We start from the raw sequence: 19,400 nt of genomic DNA, 5'->3' as shown, positions 1-19,400 counted from the left end.
TTTCTTTATATTCCAACATTTTAAAGGGTATTTTTAAAGCCTTTAGAGGTAGCTAGATTTTTATACTCTTCTCATATTTAACTTCCAAGCTAAATGTTTACATAATGTGTTCATTATTATAAAAAATACAAATAGAATAAAACTGAAAGGGCTTGAATAGAGGAGAATAACAGGAGACCAATGTTCTACTAATCATGAGCTGAAGGTTTTGTTGTGCAGTTACTTATCTATGCATATAAACATATCTTTAGTAATGAGGTCAAGGATAGACTCTCACAAACCTGCATGAGATAATCAGCAATGTATTCTGTTCTCAAGCAGTACACGTTCTGGGCAGCAGCTTCTGTTATATTAACTCCTGAGTCATCTGGTTTCAGTTTATTCAAGTCAGAAAAAAGATGTGTGGCCTCTTTAAATAAAGGTACAGAATGACCAGGTAGCACCTAATGAAAAAACAAGTAGTATCACAATCTACCAGTATTCCAAAGTAGTTCAGCTGTGTAATATGTACTTAAGGATTACCATTTCAAAAAGTAGAGAAAATGCAGAACTGATTATAGCAATCTTGGTTAGGTAATTATTTATGTAAAAAGGTCAGTAAATTAATATGATACAAACCTTTGCTCCTCCTGACTGAAGAAGGCGTTTGAAGCCTGCTTCTCGAGACTGATCCACATGTAAAATAACCTTCCACCCACTAAATGCTCCCTACAAATAAAAAATAATCAGTGGTGAAATCATTTGGAAAATAACAAAATAATACAGGTAAGACATGATTTTGCCTGTAGACTCAGTTTTGTCATTAAATCTTATAAACTTTACTTTTGCCACAGTATAATTATCTCTGGTCAGAACACTGAAATGTGAATCCATGGTATCTGGCACATAGTAGGCCATCAAGAAATACTTGAGGATTGAGAAACCATTTAATGATTAGGTAACATTAAAACAAAGCAGTGTGATTTATGTTTAGTCTTTTCTGGTATTTTTTTTCTTATGATTAATCAAGGGAAGAGCTTAAAGCACAGCTTCTTAGGTTAGATGAAGCCTGCATTTTACTTCTCTTAAAAATGTTTGCAAATTAGAAACACAAAATATTTAGGCAGGGAATAACAACTAACAAAAGCCAGTAGAATTACTCTAAAAGAGAGGGAATCATGGCTAATAAGGATTTGGAAATATCAGAGAACTTAGAATACAACATAAAAGGCTACTTAACTCAGGGGTTCTGGTAATGGTTTGGCTGTATCCCCACCCAAAATCTCATCTTGAATTGTAATCCAAATTATAATCTCCAAGTGTTGGGGGAGGGACCTCGTGGGAGGTAATCAGATGGTGGGAGTGGTTCCCCTATGCTGTTCTCGTGATAGTGAGTTCTCAGGAGATCTGATGGTTTTATAAGGGGTTTTTCCCCACTTTGCTCTGCACTTCTCTCTCCTGCCACCATGTGAAGAAGGACGTGTTTGCTTCTTACATGACTGTAAGTTTCCTGAGGCCTCTGTAGCCATGTGGAACTGTGAGTCAATTAAACTCTTTCCTTTATAAATGACCCAGTCTTGGGTGTTTCTTCATAGCAGCGTGAGAACGAACTAATACAATTAACCTTTTTGTAAGCCATGGATCCCTTTGGCAGTCTGGTCATTAGACTCCTCTAAATAATAGCTGTATTGAGATATAATTCCCAAACCTTATGGGTGATTTTTAGAAAATGTTAAAATATAAAGGATTACAAAAGGAAGCGATTTTATTGACAGTTATCAAAATACTAAAAACAAATTTGTGATGTAATTATAGATGTGCTTTATATTAATGCATTAAATCATATGACCTAGTGGTGGGTCTAATAACTACTATAGTTTTAAAGTAGCAGACAGTAACTAATATGGCTGCCAGTGCTTTGATGAAACCTCAGATATGTGGCCTTCTGGTCAAGTGTCTGTGATTTCATATTGTGGGAGCATTCGTTGCATCCCTAGGATTGCAGCTCTTTTTGCTGTGGCTGAACCAAAACAGAAAGGACATGAAGATTTCTGCAGAAGTTATGATTCCATGAAAGATTTTGAGATGAAGAGTCCTATTACGTTTCAGAATGCAAAGTGATTTTGGAATATAAAGAATGTCTTTGGACTGAATCATTAATACACAGAATTTTGTCTTTGACTTATGTTCCTGAACTATGAAACATGAACATGTGGCCTAAGTAATAGTTTCTCTTGATAAACCAACAGCTAACAAATAATATAAAGTACTGGTGAACACAAACAATATTTCAAGATGCTTGCAATTATAATGCAAAACAGAAACGTGATTTCTGTTAGTGCAAAATTACAGGTACAGTTGATAGTGTTGTGATTTGTTGCCTAGACCTTTAATTAAAGGAAGTGCTAGTTTTCTCAAAGCATGATGTAGACTAATTAAAAAAAAAAAAAGACAGGAAGTGCTAATTTTCTATTAGAGGTTAGTAAAAATAAGGATGTATTTTTCTCTCCATGCAAAGTACATGGCCTTCCCAGATTTGATCTACAAATTCCTTTGAGAGAGTCTATGGACTCAGGTCAAGAACCCCTAACATTAGATGCTGAAAAGATTCTTTGGAAGAAATGCAATATGGGCCACATTTTACATATGTAAATATTTTTAAAAGAGCCATCAAAAAAAAAATATATATATATATCTTACATCAAGGGAAAAAGATAAGTAGAATCATTATTTCCTCAAGTATGTTCTCTTTAAAAAAAAAAGTCACAATACTGAATGCTATTTGTATTACCTATATAATTATGTATTTTAATACCTCAACAATGCCAGATTCTTGTCTTTGCTGGATTTTTTTTCTCCATCTCATAGCTGCAAGTGCTAGTCTTCGTTGCTGTACATTGATTCCAGTCAAAACATCAAGTATGGAACTACTCCCCCATTCATAGTCTTCTTCCTAGAGAATTTGTCCAACAAATCTGAGTTGCTACAATCTGGGGAGCCACTGTGCAACACACAGGGCTCCTCAAGGAGCCCAAAGTCTAATGACTGTTAAAGCTATCCATTTAATTGTTATTAATACAGAGAGTACTAAGTAAATATTGTCTTATTTGCATGGAGGAAATGTAGATTAGTTTCATACAACAGTCAAGTATTTTTGGCTTTTAATTAGAAATCAGAAAAATATCACATATATTTTTAAGAAACAAAAGGATAGCTGTATCTTGGCAACTGGTAATATTCACATGGACAAACTTCACCTGCTGTAAGACTAATTTCATAAAAGGACACAGTCTCAGAGGAGGTATGTACTGACAACTTGATTATCTGTCTATAGAAGAGATCCCTAATGGACCCTGATAAGAAGCTTCAAAAACTACATGATTTTTGAACCTACATGTGATGACCAGTTAGGATGCAAAATATTTCAAGTAATTTGTTTAACAGGCTAGTAGTAAAGATGAAAGCTTACAATGAGATAATCTTGAAACTTTCTGAGTAAGAAAATGTTATTTCAATTAAAAACAACACTGACATTCAAATTAAACCACTTAAAAAGTGATTAAAGGTGAATCTGGCTCTGTGAAGTGTCATTGTTTGGCTTTGTTATTGAAAAAGTTGGTATACTCTAACTGGCCATATTTGGTTATTTCAATTATATAAGCAGTCAGCAAATGTGATGAAATCTGAGATTTACTTTCTTAAATAAATAAAATTAATTTATTTGTCTGCTCTTTATTTAGAGACACGGTCTTGATTTGACCTCCTGGGCTCAAGCAATCCTCCCAATTCAGCCTCCTAGGTAGCCTGGGACTCAGTGGGAACCACCACGCCCAGCTAATTGTTTTTAGTTTTTGTAGAGATGGAGTCTTGCTATGTTGCCCAGGCTGGTCTTGAACTCCTAGGTTCAAGCCATCCTCCTGCCTTGGCCTCCCAAAGTGCTAAAAGTGGCATGAGTCACTGCAGCCAACACTTACTTTTTTTGAGATGGAGTCTCACTCTGTCCCCCAGGCTGGAGTGCAATGGCATGATCTCAGCTCACTGCAACCTCTGCCTCCTGGGTTCAAGTGATTCTCCTGCCTCAGCCTCCCGAGTAGCTGGGATTACAGGTGCTCATCACCATGCCCAGCTAATTTTTGTATTTTTAGTAGAGAGGGTTTCACCATGTTGGCCAGGCAGGTCTTGAACTCCTAACCTCAGGTGATCCACCCGCCTTGGCCTCGCAAAGTGCTAGGATTACAGGCGTGAGCCACCGCACCCAACGGACACCTGCTTTTAAAGAAAAATAAACTTCCACAAATCTGAATACACACCTGCACGAAGTGTCCAGCAGTCCTGCATGCTTCAAGGTAGGAGCGATGAAGCACCCACTTCCCAGCCGCCACTGAGGCTAAATACTTCTCATTTCGAAGGGGATGTCCCACAACAATGTGTGTACAGCTGGGATCAAAGCACTGCTTTTCTATCACCAATCCACCTTAAGCAGAAAAAAAAGATTGTACTTTATCGATTCCCAACTTCTTTCTAGGAAAAACGTAATCTCAACTATGCATAGAAATTATTTATAAATAAAGTGCCCCAAACCATTTAAACCAAAAAAACTTGACTTACTTAGAATTACTTTACTTTATATACATATATATGTATTAAAATATTTATTATGAACATTTTAAATACAAAAGTAAATAAAATAAAAAGTAAATAAAACCCCCACATATACACTAGCTACCTATATTCTAAAATTATCAAAATTTTGCCACCTTTTTTTGCTTAACTACTTTATTTTATTCTGTTTGTTTATTTATTTATTTATTTATTTATTTTTATTTTTTTTTTATTTTTTTTGAGACGGAGTCTCACGCTGTGTCACCCAGGCTGGAGTGCAGTGGCGCGATCTCGGCTCACTGCAAGCTCCGCCTCCCAGGTTCAGGCCATTCTCCTGCCTCAGCCTCCGAGTAGCTGGGACTACAGGCGCCCGCCACCACGCCCGGCTAGTTTTTTGTATTTTTAGTAGAGACGGGGTTTCACCATGTTAGCCAGGATGGTCTCGATCTCCTGACCTCGTGATCCGCCCGCCTCGGCCTCCCAAAGTGCTGGGATTACAGGCTTGAGCCACCGCGCCTGGCCTGTTTTTTTTATTTTTTTAAGACAGGGTCTCACTCTGTCACCCAGACTGGCGTGCAGTGGCATGATCCTGGCTTACCACAACCTCCAGCTCAAGCGATTCTCCTGCCTCAGCCTCACGAGTAACTGGGATTACAGGCACACACCACCATGGCCTGGCTAATTTTTGTATTTTTAGTAAAGACAGGGTTTCACCATGTTGGCCAGGCTGGTCTCGAACTCCTGACCTCAAATGATCCACCTGCCTCAGATTCCCAAAGTGCTGGGATTACAGGCGTGAGCGACCATGCCCGGCCCTGCTTAACTATTTTAACACAAATTCTAGATACCATGTTACTGACCCCTAAATATTTCAATATGCATCCCTAGAATATATGGAAATTTTCTTAAACAGCCATAATGCCATTATCAGATCTAACAGGATTAACAAAGATTCTTTGCTGTCTCAGTAGTAAATCCTTGTTCAATTTTTCCTGTTTGTCTTCACTTGGATTGTTGTAATTAGGATACAAAAAGAAACAGAACATAAACATGAACCACACACTGTAGTTGGTTATGTTTCTTAAGTCTCAATTACCAAAGCAGTTCTCAAGCACTGAATATGGGTAACCAGAGAGATGGAAGTAAAATAGGGGCATCTGCAGACTTCAAAACAGGAGGAAATTTTTTGTGAGTGGAAATAAGGTAGGCTGACCAACAGAGAAGCTTGGGAAGAAAACACACACAGATAAATAAGAGGTGAAGCGGCAGGTGGGAAAAAGCAATAACTGAACAACTTCTCAGATATAAATGTATGAAGCCTGACTTTGAGGAAAGAAAAAGGCATAAGTAAACATAAGCTTATGTAAAGCATGGCTGCTGATTTATAGCTTAGAGGTTAACTTGACTACTGGTTGGGCAGTTAGTTATATCAAGGACTTTTGGCCGGGCGCGGTGGCTCAAGCCTGTAATCCCAGCACTTTGGGAGGCCGAGACAGGCGGATCACGAGGTCAGGAGATCGAGACCATCCTGGCTAACACGGTGAAACCCCTTCTCTTACTAAAAAATACAAAAAACTAGCCGGGCGAGGTGACGGGTGCCTGTAGTCCCAGCTACTTCGGAGGCTGAGGCAGGAGAATGGCGTGAACCCGGGAGGCGGAGCTTGCAGTGAGCTGAGATCCGACCACTGCACTCCAGCCTACGTGACAGAGCGAGACTCTGTCTCAAAAAAAAAAAAAAGGACTTTTTTTCCTTTTTTTTTTTGAGACGGAGTCTCGCTCTGTCACCCAGGCTGGAGTGCAGTGGCACGATCTCTGTTCACTGCAACCTCCGCCTCCCAGGTTCAAGCAATTCTCTGCCTCAGCCTCCCAAGTAGCTGGAATTATAGGTGCCTACCACCACACCCAGCTAATTTTTGTATTTTTAGTAGAGACGGGTTTCACAATGTTGGCCAGGCTGGTCTTGAACTCCTGACCTCGTGATCCGCCCACCTTAGCCTCCCAAAGTGCTGGGAATACAGGTGTGAGCCACCACACCTGGCCATATCAAGGACCTTCTAAGATTTTAACAAAACATTCAAACTCATGATTTAAGATGACTCTAATAATAATAGTAGCAACACTTTTTGAGCATTTACTTTATGCCAGGAACTATTAAAAGTGCTCCGCACTACTAACTCATTTAATTCTCACAACCATATGAAGGAAGGTTACTATTATCTGCATTTATGCACATGAAAACCAGTACACAGTAACTTACCCAGAATCACAGAGTGACAAAAAGAAGGTAAAATTCCATATTAATATAATAAACATCAATTTCCAATTCTATACAACAAACTTATTCTGTGACCCAGACAACATAATAGACCAATTTATATATATATCAGTTGGCCACAGTTGCTTCATTTATAAAATGAAGGATTGGGCATGATATCCATTATAATGTCTGTTTGCATTCTAATATCAGAAAACCTCTAGAGTTACAAGACTCCAAATTCCACCATAATCTGTACTCATCCGCCTCTGCTCCCTGCTCTCTTCTACATCAATTCTCTGCTAATTGCTATCACTCTTGCCCAAAGTTTGCAGAGATGGAAAAATCTATAGGAGACAGACACTTGAAGCCTTTTGTTTTCATGAGTTCTGGGTAAAGCTTAGCAATTCTGACTTATAACCTCATCGAAGCTATCAGGGAACTGGGAAACAAAGTGTTTTATGTGAGTAAAGTTTCTAAGAAGAAAGTTTTTCCAAGTATACAACTGTATTTGACATAAATGTTTAAAAAAAAAAAAAGCATATCATAGTTCTCCACATTCTTAAAAAGACAGCATTAAATAACATTTAATCTTTTCCCAATGATGAAGGGCCACTATTAAGAACCATTACTTTGGCCAGGTGCAGTGGCTCATGCCTGTAACCCCAGCACCTTGGGAGGCCAAGGTAGGGGGATCACCTGAGGTCAAGAGTTCGAGACCAGCCTGGCCAACATTGTGAAACCCTGTCTCTACTAAAAATACAAAAAATTAGTCAGGTGTGGGGGCACGCACACCTGTAATCCCAGTTACTTGGGAGGCTGAGGCAGGAGAATCACTTGAGCCTGGGAGGAGGAGGTTGCAGTGAGCTGAGATTACGCCATGGCACTCCAGCCTGGGAGACGGAGCAAGACTCTGTCTCAAAAACAAAAACAAAAACAAAAAAACCCACCAATATTTCTTAATGTCTTCTCTTTCCATGCTGAGCTGCCAGGTTCACTTCTCTTACTATACTTTCCTAACTCTACAGAGCTGCTTTGTTCAACAGAGTAGCCATTAGACATGGTTATCAAACACCTGAAGCAAAGTTAGTCCAAATTGAGATGTGCTGTAAATAAAATACATACTAGATTTTTACTTTATATAAAAAAACTCACTGATATTTCATCTGATGACGTATTGAATGATAAATATATGTTTAAAGTTCATTTCACTTGTTTCTTTTTACTTTTTATTTCTGAGATGGGGTCTATGTTGCCCAGGCTGGTCTTGAACTGCTAGGCTCAAGGAATCCTCCTACCTCAGCCTCCCAAAGTCTGGGATTACAGGTGTGAGCCAATGCACCCCGACTCTTTTCAGTTTTTAAAACGCAGCTACTAGACAATTTTAAATGACACATGTGGCTCACATTCTGTTTCTACTGGACAGTGCTGCTCTAGCATACGAGATTGCTCTTTTACTATGCTGCTTCTAGAATGATGTCAGGTGGACAGCCGGACAACCAGTGGAACAAGAATAATATTACATAAGAAGGAGCTCTTTTCCACACTGAATTTCTTTCTTTTCTCTTTTTTTTTTTTTTTTTTGAGACAGAGTCTTGCTTTATCACCCAGCCTTGAGTACAGTGGTGCGATCTCGGCTCACTGCAACCTCCGCCTCCCACGTTCAAGCGATTCTCTTGCCTCAACCTCCTGAGTAGCTAGGATCACAGGCACGTGCCACTACGTCTGGCTATTTTTTTGTATTTTTAGTAGAGATGGGGTTTCACCATGTTGGCCAGCCTAGTCTTGAACTCCTGACCCCAGGTGATCCGCCCACCTCAGCCTCCCAAAGTGCTGAGATTACAGGCATGAGCCACCGCACCCGGCCTCCACAGTTTCTAACTGGAAAAAAAACCAAAAAACAAGAGGGAGCTCCTCTCTAGATATCATTAACCTTTCAAGTTCATGAAAATGTGGTTTTATTTATATAGTAAGTCTCTGAAGCTTCATTAGTGAACAAATAGTCAAACAGCACAGAAGATTCTTAAACCTCAACTGCTAGATTCCATTTTAATTTTAAATCCCATGACCTACTGACTTTAGCGCTTTTTAAAATCAAAGTTCTAATGCTGACTCAATGTATAGCCTTAGACAAGTCACCCACGTTCTTTTCCTCTACTTCTAGACTTTACAAATGATATTAATATTGACTACATTTGACTTCCAAATATGGTTATTATATGGGACATTTTTGATTTAAGTAAAATACTGGTACCTAGTTTCTCAATCAGATGACAATAGTCAATACGTTCTTGAGGATTCAGAGATGATAACTGAAATATGTACTGTTTTTTTAATTCTTCATGAGTCTCCTCTATCGTTATAATCTGGAATGAAAGTTTTATTTTAGAAAAAATTAACATTAAAAATGATCAGATATACAGTTCTTTTACAGTAGTATTTTACTCAGTCTTCTAAGTTATGAAATATACAAATAATAATACAATGCAAAAAATAGTTTTCAACATTTGATGAAGCCTTGATATTGATATCAACAAATTTCTAATACAGCCTAACAGCAATATGCAAAAGCTGTATCACCATATCAAGGATCAACAAACCTTTTCTCTAGGGTGTGGAGCCACAGGGGGGTTGGCAAGCGGAAAGGCAATACTGGGGGCTTGAGGCGTAGGGATCAGGTGGCTGTCTTTTATGGGAGTTTCCAGTTCTTCAGAGATCGGGTGTTTGGGAGCTTCAGTCACACGTATGTCTCCAGGATCACAGACAGCTGAGGACAATAAAATGCTGCAGTGTGACAGGATCCAAATAAGACTAAAAACAAATTCTAGGAAATATTCTCATCTGTCTTAGCCAAGATGAAGTTAAGCACAAACTCTGGAATGTAAAAAGTACATGCAAAAAAGCACTCTATCTCCAGAACTTATAAATAATGCATCCCATCTGCATGTGGCAACATAATAATAATAAAGAAAAAAATGCGATTAATTAGCATTAAAGGGAGCAAGTGTGTTATCTGTGGGCTTTTCCCAACATTTTCCTTAAATACCAAGTTTTCATGGTTAAGTGTAACCCAAATTTGTAAAATGAGAGCAATTCTACACTTGGAGAAAAGCAGAAGCAGAGATAAATCTATATATCTAATGTAGGGAGGTAATCATGCGATGTGAAAAAGAAGAAAAGGAAGAAAAAAGATGAGAGATAAGAAAATTTTGTTTTCAAGGTAAAGCTCAAGAAAAAAATAGAAGAATTCAGAAAGAAACTCATACAATCCAAAGAACAAATGTAGGTATGTGCTAGGCAGAATTCAGAAGACTTAAATGAAAATAAGATGACAGGGAGAAAAACCAAGCATTAACTCCACAAATTCAAAAAGGCCTAGGATGAAAGAACAATGGTAAACATTATGTCTACAAAAAAATGCCCAATTCTAAATTTCCAAATTTATGAAAATGTTTTTCAATTTACTGATCAAGTACCTCAATTTATAAATTATTTTTCTGACTCAAGTTTAAACCAAAACTAGAAATATCTACTAAGTTATTTTGTTTGCACATTCAGTTCAGAGAACAACAACATGCTCATCTGTTTATTTTTAAGAGGTCAACATGTACTTAATACAAACAAATGCAAAGATTTCTTTCTTGTTACCCTGTTTAGCAATTTCTGAATCACGCAAAGGCTTTTGAAAAGGAGAATCCTCCAAGTTTTGAATGTCAACCTGAAGCTCAGAGTATTGTGTGGGACAACTAGGCCACTGCAAATTGCTGGCAAGTCTTGCTCTCTCCTCCCTTGCTGTAGGGTCATCCCAAATGATCTGTTCATTTTGGGAAGGCTCTGTGTTGACATCAGGTACTGTTTGACGAGACTGCCTAAGGAATAAAAGTGACAGTTTTAAATAAACAGCAATAACAAATCCAAACTCATTAAATCCATAAGTTAGCCCATAAAAGTTGTGGCTTACCTTTATATGCCACCATCTAGCACACAGTAAGCATTAAAAATATTAAATAAATGACCCTAGGGACTTTTTTTTTTTAAAAAAAGGTTTAAGGTTTCTTCCAGAAAAGTTATCTGTTTTAGCTAGGAACACATATTTTGACTCAATGTCCACAGAACTAAAACTTCGAAGGAGAAATTCAATACTGTCAAGAAATTTTTTAAAAATACAAAAGTAATTGGTACATTTAAAAATGTGATTTTCCTTAATTATACAATGTTTCAAACACTATGGTTACTTTACTTAACAGTAGTTGTATTTTTTAATTACTTGAAATTATAAGCACTATGATTACGAGGGAGGCTGGAAATAAAGGCTGCCTTATCAGAAGAGCCTTTTGGCTATTGGTAACCACTTTCCAGAGTCTATAGTAGAACAGCAATATGCTGAATTACAGGGAAGTGCATTTTATGGTGCAATCGTAATGATTCTACATGACAGTAAATAGAAGTCCTGTAATTTTCTTTATATTCACTCAATCATTCTTAGTAAAAATAATTTACCATAAAACTTATACTGTGGAGAAGCAAAAAAAAAACAAAAAAAACAAAAAAATCAGGCCGGGTGCTGTGGCTCACGCCTGTAATCCCAACACTTTGGGAGGCTGAGGCGGGCGGATCACGAGGTCAGGAGTTCGAGACCAGCCTGGCCAACATGGTGAAACCCCGTCTCTACTAAAACTACAAAAATTAGCCGGGCGTGGTGGCACATGCCTGTAATCCCAGCTACTCAGGAGGCTGAGGCAGGAGAACTGCTTGAACCAGGACCCAGGAGGCAGAGGTTGCCACGAGCCAAGATCACCCCACTGCACTCCAGCCTGGGCAACAAGAGTGAAACTCTGTCTCAAAAAAAAAAAAAAACCACCAAAACCCATAAAACAGTTTACCAAAGGAACCCCCCGCCCTCCGCCAAAAAAAAAGACTTCCTTTGCTTCAAAAATAAAGAATATAGTCTTTTGTTCTCAGAGTATATTTATTTACTCTGATTTGGTACAGGATTTAGGTTCTCTATAATGATAAAACTTGATCTGAAGCATATTAAAAAGGTACTTTACTCAGTACTGAGATAATGAACTGCCTCATGTAATACACAGTTAGCATAAGATAAATGCTAGTTTATCTTATACTTAATTCAATTAGTCAATTGAAAATACCAGTTCCATAATTCTTATCACACAATTATAGATTTTTTCTTCTATCACGAAAAAGATGAAGTTATGCAACTGAGCTTAAGTCACATCACACTAAAAACTGTAATCACCTTTTCTAGAATATAAATTTTACAAGCAAAATACAAAATGCATGCAAAATTCCAACAAAAATAACTTTAAAATTTTATATATTGCATTAGAAAAAGACTCTGAAAAAAAATATATGTACTTATTGTTTAATACAAATACTATTCAATATTAATGTATTAGTAGACAGAGAGAACTGCCTACTGAATCCATTGAGGCAAATTAGATCTTAAAATCATTTCTTTCTCAACAGAGATAATAAAAAGTATCAATCATGCCTCACTGTGAAGCAGGTGCTGCTGTAAGACAAACCTCCATGTCTGCTGCCACCTCCGAGTAAGAAGTCTAGAACTGCTGGGAGCAAGGGACGGAAGGACAAGCTAGAACGAAAAATCTAGTCAGCAGAGAGCCAAAAGCAATAGATAATACTGGAATATAATATTTATTGTTTGGGCTAAATAAGGCCTAGGCGTATAACCCCTTCACTAGTCTTGATATTTTACATTTCTGCTTTTACTGCATATTGGGGAAAAAAACAAAACTAAACTAAATTAGGCCAAGCTCATGGAATTGAGTCAGCAGCAGGTGCATAAATCCTTTCTCTCAAGTCATCTAGTTTTTCTGCCATCAGTGACAGGTACACACCTCAGTGCCTCTAGGACTCTACTTCGTCCACTGCGAGCAGAGCGAGTGCTGTCAGGGGTTGAAGATGCACTGTTACAACCACTTCTTGAAAGGGAAGTCCTCTGCCCTTGGGGTTTCACTATTGATGTTGCAGACATTATCTCCTGTAACTGCTTCTGAAAGTTCTCTCTCATCTCTAAGGTCTGTGTCAGAACTTGAAACAAACACAAATACACCATTCAAGGTAAGTTTCTCTTTCTGACCATATCTTACATTAACTATTTTGTTTAGACCTGGTTGAACACAAACTTATTGACTTAACATTTACTGAATACTAACCACAGGCTATAGTAATGTACTAAGACTATGAATACTGTAGAACATAAAAAGCAGCCCTTACCACAAGCACTGTATATGAAGTAACTAGGAAGCCCTTCAAAGACTTTTTTTTTTTTTTTTTTTGGTGACAGTCTTGCACTGTCACCCAGGCTGGACAGTGGCGCGATCTCGGCTCGCTGCAACCTCCACCACCCAGGTTCATGCAATTCTCCCTGCCTCAGCCTCGTAAGTAGCTGGGATTACAGGTGCCTGCCACCATGCCTGGCTAATTTTTCTATTTTTTAGTAGAGACGGGGTTTCACCACATGGGCTAGGCTGGTCTTGAACTCCAGAACTCAGGTGATCTGCCCACCTCAGCCTCCCAAAGTGCAGGATTACAGCGTAAGCCACTGTGCCTGTCCCCCTTCAAAGACATTTCATCAAGACCTGTAGTGATTATCCCTCTGTAAAGCTCCCTGCCTGCTTCTAACTCTTATGGTATATACTACACTCTGAGATGCATTACAGTCATTTGTGCATGTGTCTGATTTTTCCCAAAGATTCTTTTAATTTTCTAGAGACAGGGTCTTGCTCTGTGGCCCAGGCTGGACTGCAGTGGTATGGTTATAGCTCATTATAACCTCTAACTCCTGGGCTCAAGTGATCCTCCAGCCTCAGCCTCCTGAGTAGCTGGCACTACAGGTGTACACCACCAAGCCTGGCTAATTTTTAAATTCTTTGTAGAGACAAGGTCTCACTATGTTGCCCAGGCTTGTCTGGAACTCCTAGCATCACGCAATCCTCTTGCCTTGGCCTCCCAAAGATCTGAGATTACAGGTGTGAGCCACTGTGCCTAGACTCCCTAAAGGCTCTTGAAAACACAGACCACAAAATATAGCCAGCCCTCCACATCCGCCAGTTCTGCATGCATGGATTCAACCAAGTATGGATCAGAAATACTTTAAAGACATAAAAATGAAAAATATCACAATTAAAAGTACCAGTAAAAAAATAAAATATAACAACTATTTATAAAACGTTTACAGTGTATTAAGTATTATAAGTAATCTAGAGATGATTTAAAGTATACAGGAGGGTGTGTATTGGTTAAATTCAAATCCTGTCATTTTATACATAAGGGACTTAAACATCTGTGGATTTTGGTACCTGAGGTAAGTCCTCGGAACCAATACCACACGGATACCAAGGGACAAGACAACTGTATTTACCTTTGGTTTCTTTAAAGCCTAAACTCTGAAGTATTAAATACTTTTGGAATGAACAGAGTGAGACTAACCAAATAGGTAAGTCATAGGGAAAGCTTTGGCAGGTTAGAATGAGTAAGGAAAATAGAACATATTAATCTATTAAAAAGACATCCATATATAAGGTTATTCAGTGCAGTACTATTTATAAAAGCAAGAAAGTAGAAATAACCCAAATACCTATTAAGAATGGACGCCTAAACAAAGTGGGACCATTCATGATGAATATAATACAATACAGTTGCCCAAAAAGAAAGAAAAGGGAAGAAAGAAGGAAAGGGAAAGGAAGGGAAGAGGGAAAGGAGAGGAAGGGGGACAAGAAGGAAAGCGAGGGAAGGAAGGAAGAAAAGAAAGAAAGAAAAAGACTAAAGAAGCTCCTAGTTATCTACTGATATAAAACACTACCCAAGGTAACAAAAAGATCAGGGTATGAAATAGCACGTATAGTAGTCCACCATTTATGTGTGGCGGTTTTTTTTTTTTTTTAAATGGGGGAAAAACATATTTATCGCTATATATGCATGAAATAGCTTAGAAGGATACATAAGGAACTAATAACACTGGGGGGCTAGAGAATAAGGGTGGAAGAAACTCTCCATATGTCTTTTTATATCTTTAAAACCATGTGCATATGTTAAAATATATTGTACATATAAGAAAACTTTTTGAAAATCACTCAAAATAACTGGACCAAAGACCAGATTTTTAAAAAATCACCAACTTCACCTACCTTTAATGGACTAGGGCTGTATCACACTAACTCCATAAAACTCCAGTTTCATAAATTTCCTAAGCTTTACACTTAAACTACATAAAACTTTGCAAATTATCACTTAATGATCAGCATGGGACTGCAAATCAATCCTCTAATATATGCTTTGCTTGTATTTAGCAACATAGAAAATAATTTTATTTTTCTATCTGATATAAAGGAAGCATTCTGTATGAAAGGAAGACATACATTTGTAAAAGAAATTTAGTAATTTAAACATATTTTACAGCTGGTTACAGTGGCTCACAAGGCAGGAGGATCCTTTGAGCCCAGGAGTTTCAGACCAGTGTGGGCAAGACGACAAGACCCCATCTCCACAAAAAATTGAGACCCTGTCTCAAAAAAAAAATTTTTAATTAAAACATAAAATTTTACCTCCTTTAGAGTCATTCTTTCCATTTCCATTTGATGGTGCTGATTCTTCATTATTGGTGGCCATATTGTCTACATCATTTTCTTCTAAAATCAAAGGATCTGGCTATTGAAAAAGAAAAATTATAAATTCTCAAACCAAGCCACTGTATAAGGTTTCATAGCAATATATGATTATACCTTTAGCTTAAAAGGGGGTAAATGTATCATCCATATCTCCTACCTCGTCATCCTTTGTTGCAGACACAGCTGAGAGTAGTCGACTATTACAGAGTCGGCCGTCTTGCACTGCACTGATATCCAAGCTCATTTTGGGATTGTAAGTATGTGGATAAAGAGATTCAGGAAGATGTTTATACTCTTGGGCACACTGCAATACAATGGTGTGCTTTAAGACAGGACTGACAAAATCTTAATGAATAGATGATGTTAAGTAGGATAAGGCCAAGCAACAATACATTATACTGTCAGATGGCAAAAAGTTCACAAAATTAGTTTGAAAAGTAATTTACACTGAAAAATGTGCATCATACAAATGAAAAATTGTCCTCACTTTTTAAATGTCATATCCATTGAAGTATAAAATCTGAAACCATTCCTGTGCTTTTGCAAAGGTATCAATTACCCTCCAGAGAATACCCAGAAAAAAAAAGAAACACAGATCTAAACTCTATTGATACGTTAAATTTTCCCCAAATAATTATAACCTTTCCATTCATATCACATTTTTAATTAGTAAAAGGAATTGGAGAATTAGAAAGAGTATCCATTAAAGATTTGTTGAGTATTTAAGGACTAAAGATCTTAAGTTTTTGATGCCAAAGAAGTGAAATGTGTAGTTTACCAAGATTATTAAACTGGCTTCTAGTTCCACTGAGAGTGAAATCTCTGAGTTAGTGCTCTGAAATAATGTTTGTATACATTTTCAATCAACAAAGAGGGGAAAAAAGCACTGCTTACATCTAAAAGCCAGTGCTCTGAAACAATGTGTACTCCTCTTTCTTTTACAGATTTATACTCCCGATTAGTGTCATTTGGCCGCCCTTGATAGATGAAATGAGTCACTGTTTCATCAAAACTCCACCTGAAATAACCAATACAAAAAAACAAATAACCAAGAGAAACATCCACATTAGTTGAAGATGATCCTTATTTACTATGAACAGAATATCCTGACCTTCCCAAAACTTTCAGACTAGAGTGAACAAGACCATTAAAATGACAGGCTCAAGCCAAGTGATACATGCCTATAGTCCCAGCTACTCAGGAGGCTGAGGCAGGAGGATCACTTGAGGCCAGGAGTTTGAGGCTGTAGTGCGCTATGATCACACCTGTGAACAGACACTGCACTTCAGCCCGGGCAACACAGCAAGACCCCACCTCAAGAAAAAAAAAGTTAAAAAAATGAAGATAGGCGTTATCGTTTTGGACAAATTTTATGAATATATCTGTGGTACATAAACGCAGACAAAGGTTTAGAAGAATATTCTTTAAAATATTACTTTCTTCTTTATGCTTTTCTGAATTGTTTCAATTTTCTTTTATAAAGAGTATCACTTTTACGGTAACCATAAAGGTATTTCAAATTGATAAACTGCAAAGCATCCAACTTGCCCTCCAGTTGTTGGCAGTCACTATTCATTGTATGCCCCAAAACAGACTATATATATTTTATACATCATTATCTCATCCACTCCTCACAACAATCCTAACACTGGTATTATTACATTTATCTTACAGATAAAATAATTAAGGGACATGGTTCAGTCCCCTGTTGAAGGATATTCAATAAGTAAATGACAGAGATAAGTTTGACTTCAGAAGTCATGCTCTTAACTATTATATTATGCTATGATCTCCCAATTCTTCCTATTCAATATTCTCTCTCTTTCTTTTTTGAGACAGAGTCTTGCTCTGTCGCCCAGGCTGGAATGCAGTGGCACGATCTCGGCTCACTGCAATCTCCATCTCGTGGGTTCAAGCAATTCTCCTGTCTCAGCCTCCTAGGCAGCTGGGATTACAGGCATGTGCAACCCCGCCTGGTAATTTTTGTATTTTTAGTAGAGACGAGGTTTCACCATGTTGGGCAGGCTGGTCTCGAACTCCCAACTTCAAGTGATCCACCCGCCTTGGCCTCCCAAAGTGCTGGGATTACAGGCACGAGCCACCGCACTTGGCCCCTATTCAATATTCTCTTGACCTGGGAAAGATCAAGTAAAAACCAAAGGGTAAGTAAAAATTGTATTTCTAAATACAATCACCAAAATAAAGAGAATTTTATCCTTAGGGACACTTAATGTTTTCCATTTTCTAAGTAAGGAATATCTCTGAACTTTTTAAATAGCCAAATGAATTAAGAAGCTGGGCGCGGTGGCTCATGCCTGTAATCTCAGCACTTTGGGAGGCCAAGGCGGGCAGATCACCTGAGTTTGGGAGTTTGAGACCAGTCTGACTAACATGGAGAAACCCCATCTCTTCTAAAAATACAACATTAACCAGATGTGGTGGTACACGCCTGTAATACCAGCTACTCGGGAGGCTGAGGCAGGAGAGTCGCTTGAACCCGGGAGATAGAGGTTGTGGTGAGTCGAGATTGTGTCATTGCACACCAGCCTGGGCAACAAGAGCGAAACTCCCTCTCAAAAAAAAAAAAAATTAAGAATAAGAAGTAAGAAGTACTATTGCCTCCTAAATTATATTATAAAAATTTCTATTTCCTACTGACCATGTATCCTCATACATAACAGTAAAAATACACCTTACCTAATTTGTTAGTCCTCCGAATAACTGCCTCCCTTTCTGCTGTAGTGGTAGATTATCAAGATAATTCAGAAAAACAGGAGTATCTCTGCCTGAATCAATCTGGTTTACTATTCAACTCCACTATGACAATATGGAAACCATGAGTTTCAGTCTTCAGAGGCCATTCAAGAACAGACTGTCAGTGGTTGTAGATGGTTTACATCAGGGTTTGGCAAACTTGTTCTTAAAAGGCCAGATGGTAAATATTTTAGACTCTGCAGACCAAACAATCTCTTCTGCAACTGCTCAACTTTTGTCTCGTATGTGAAAGCAGCCATAGGCAATTTGTAAGTGAAAAGGCATTGCTGTATTCCAATAAAACTTCACTTACAAAAACAGATGAACCAGCCCATCCACCCTTGGTCTACATCAGTGGTTTCAGCAAAATTGTTACTTCAGGGGTTATTCTGGACATTTGTGAGGGTGATTTTGGTTGTTACAATGTGTGTTTGTATGTTGGAGGGTGCTACTAGCATGCAGTGGGTAAGGTACAGGATGCTGGACATTCTGGGAACAGTCATGCATATAATTATCTCATATCTTGCATGATATTCTAATGTCCTGACAAATTCACGTATGTAAAAAAAAGTGGTTTATAATTAGATGAGCCTAGAACCTGTTTGACATATAAACACTTTTTTTTTTTTTGCAGTTTTAATATACACTAATATTCCAAAAAGGTGACTACTGTATAAACTCATGGAAGACCACTGCTACTCATGGTATCTGAGCCCCCAGATTGGTCTCAGCCTTGGGACTGTTGGATTTGTGGTGACTTTACATAAGTATACAAACGTATTAATACTCCATCGTTTTCTAGTGTAGTCAGCCTTAGGCATTACATAACTGAACATGTATCTTTTCTATATTATGCACCTTCTATTTCTCCTATGCATCACAGAGTGCTGTACTGCCTGCCGCTTTTTTAAATTAGAAAAGTAGGTAGGTTATATTTATAAATTTCATTTTAATAGAGGGAATGTTACACAAATATTTGTAATAAAAAGAAGATGCTGTATCTGATGTGTTGCAAAGATCTGACCTACATGTTTAACTGTCTGAAGGCAGAAGACAGTATTGGATGATCTCTTTGGGACAGTCTGGTCCTAGATCAAGAAAGGGAACATTTGGAACAACTTCACTTGAAAACTGCTTACTCTATGAATACATAAATATCA

The 19,400-nt window shown here is 37.9% G+C and overlaps 1 protein-coding gene across 3 annotated transcripts in view; it reads right to left on the bottom strand.

The window, feature by feature from the left end:
• Window positions 1-19,400, bottom strand: part of TOPBP1 (DNA topoisomerase II binding protein 1) — a 64,745-nt gene that overhangs the window by 9,356 nt on the left and 35,989 nt on the right. Inside the window, exons 17-28 of one of the 3 annotated variants that reach the window (XR_004182286.1) lie at window positions 16,381-16,504; window positions 15,644-15,790; window positions 15,424-15,526; window positions 12,715-12,907; window positions 12,382-12,449; window positions 10,484-10,704; window positions 9,436-9,602; window positions 9,090-9,201; window positions 4,290-4,453; window positions 2,795-2,932; window positions 619-708; window positions 282-443 (exon numbers count right to left, since the gene is read on the bottom strand). Coding sequence is in view for 2 of the 3 variants with exons in the window: in XM_009201697.3 (XP_009199961.2) it covers window positions 282-443; window positions 619-708; window positions 2,795-2,932; window positions 4,290-4,453; window positions 9,090-9,201; window positions 9,436-9,602; window positions 10,484-10,704; window positions 12,348-12,449; window positions 12,715-12,907; window positions 15,424-15,526; window positions 15,644-15,790; window positions 16,381-16,504 (1,723 nt within the window). In the remaining variant the exon portion in view is untranslated. Of the gene's footprint in view, window positions 1-281; window positions 444-618; window positions 709-2,794; window positions 2,933-4,289; window positions 4,454-9,089; window positions 9,202-9,435; window positions 9,603-10,483; window positions 10,705-12,347; window positions 12,450-12,714; window positions 12,908-15,423; window positions 15,527-15,643; window positions 15,791-16,380; window positions 16,505-19,400 lie in introns of all 3 variants that reach the window. The other 2 variants (XM_009201697.3, XM_003895100.4) reach the window with 2 other exon arrangements.

This window comes from Papio anubis, chromosome 2, assembly GCF_008728515.1.
Source record: "Papio anubis isolate 15944 chromosome 2, Panubis1.0, whole genome shotgun sequence".
NCBI classification, from domain to species: domain Eukaryota; kingdom Metazoa; phylum Chordata; class Mammalia; order Primates; family Cercopithecidae; genus Papio; species Papio anubis.
The sequence above is the reverse complement of the archived record's forward strand: the minus strand, read 5'-3'. Positions and strand labels throughout refer to the sequence as shown.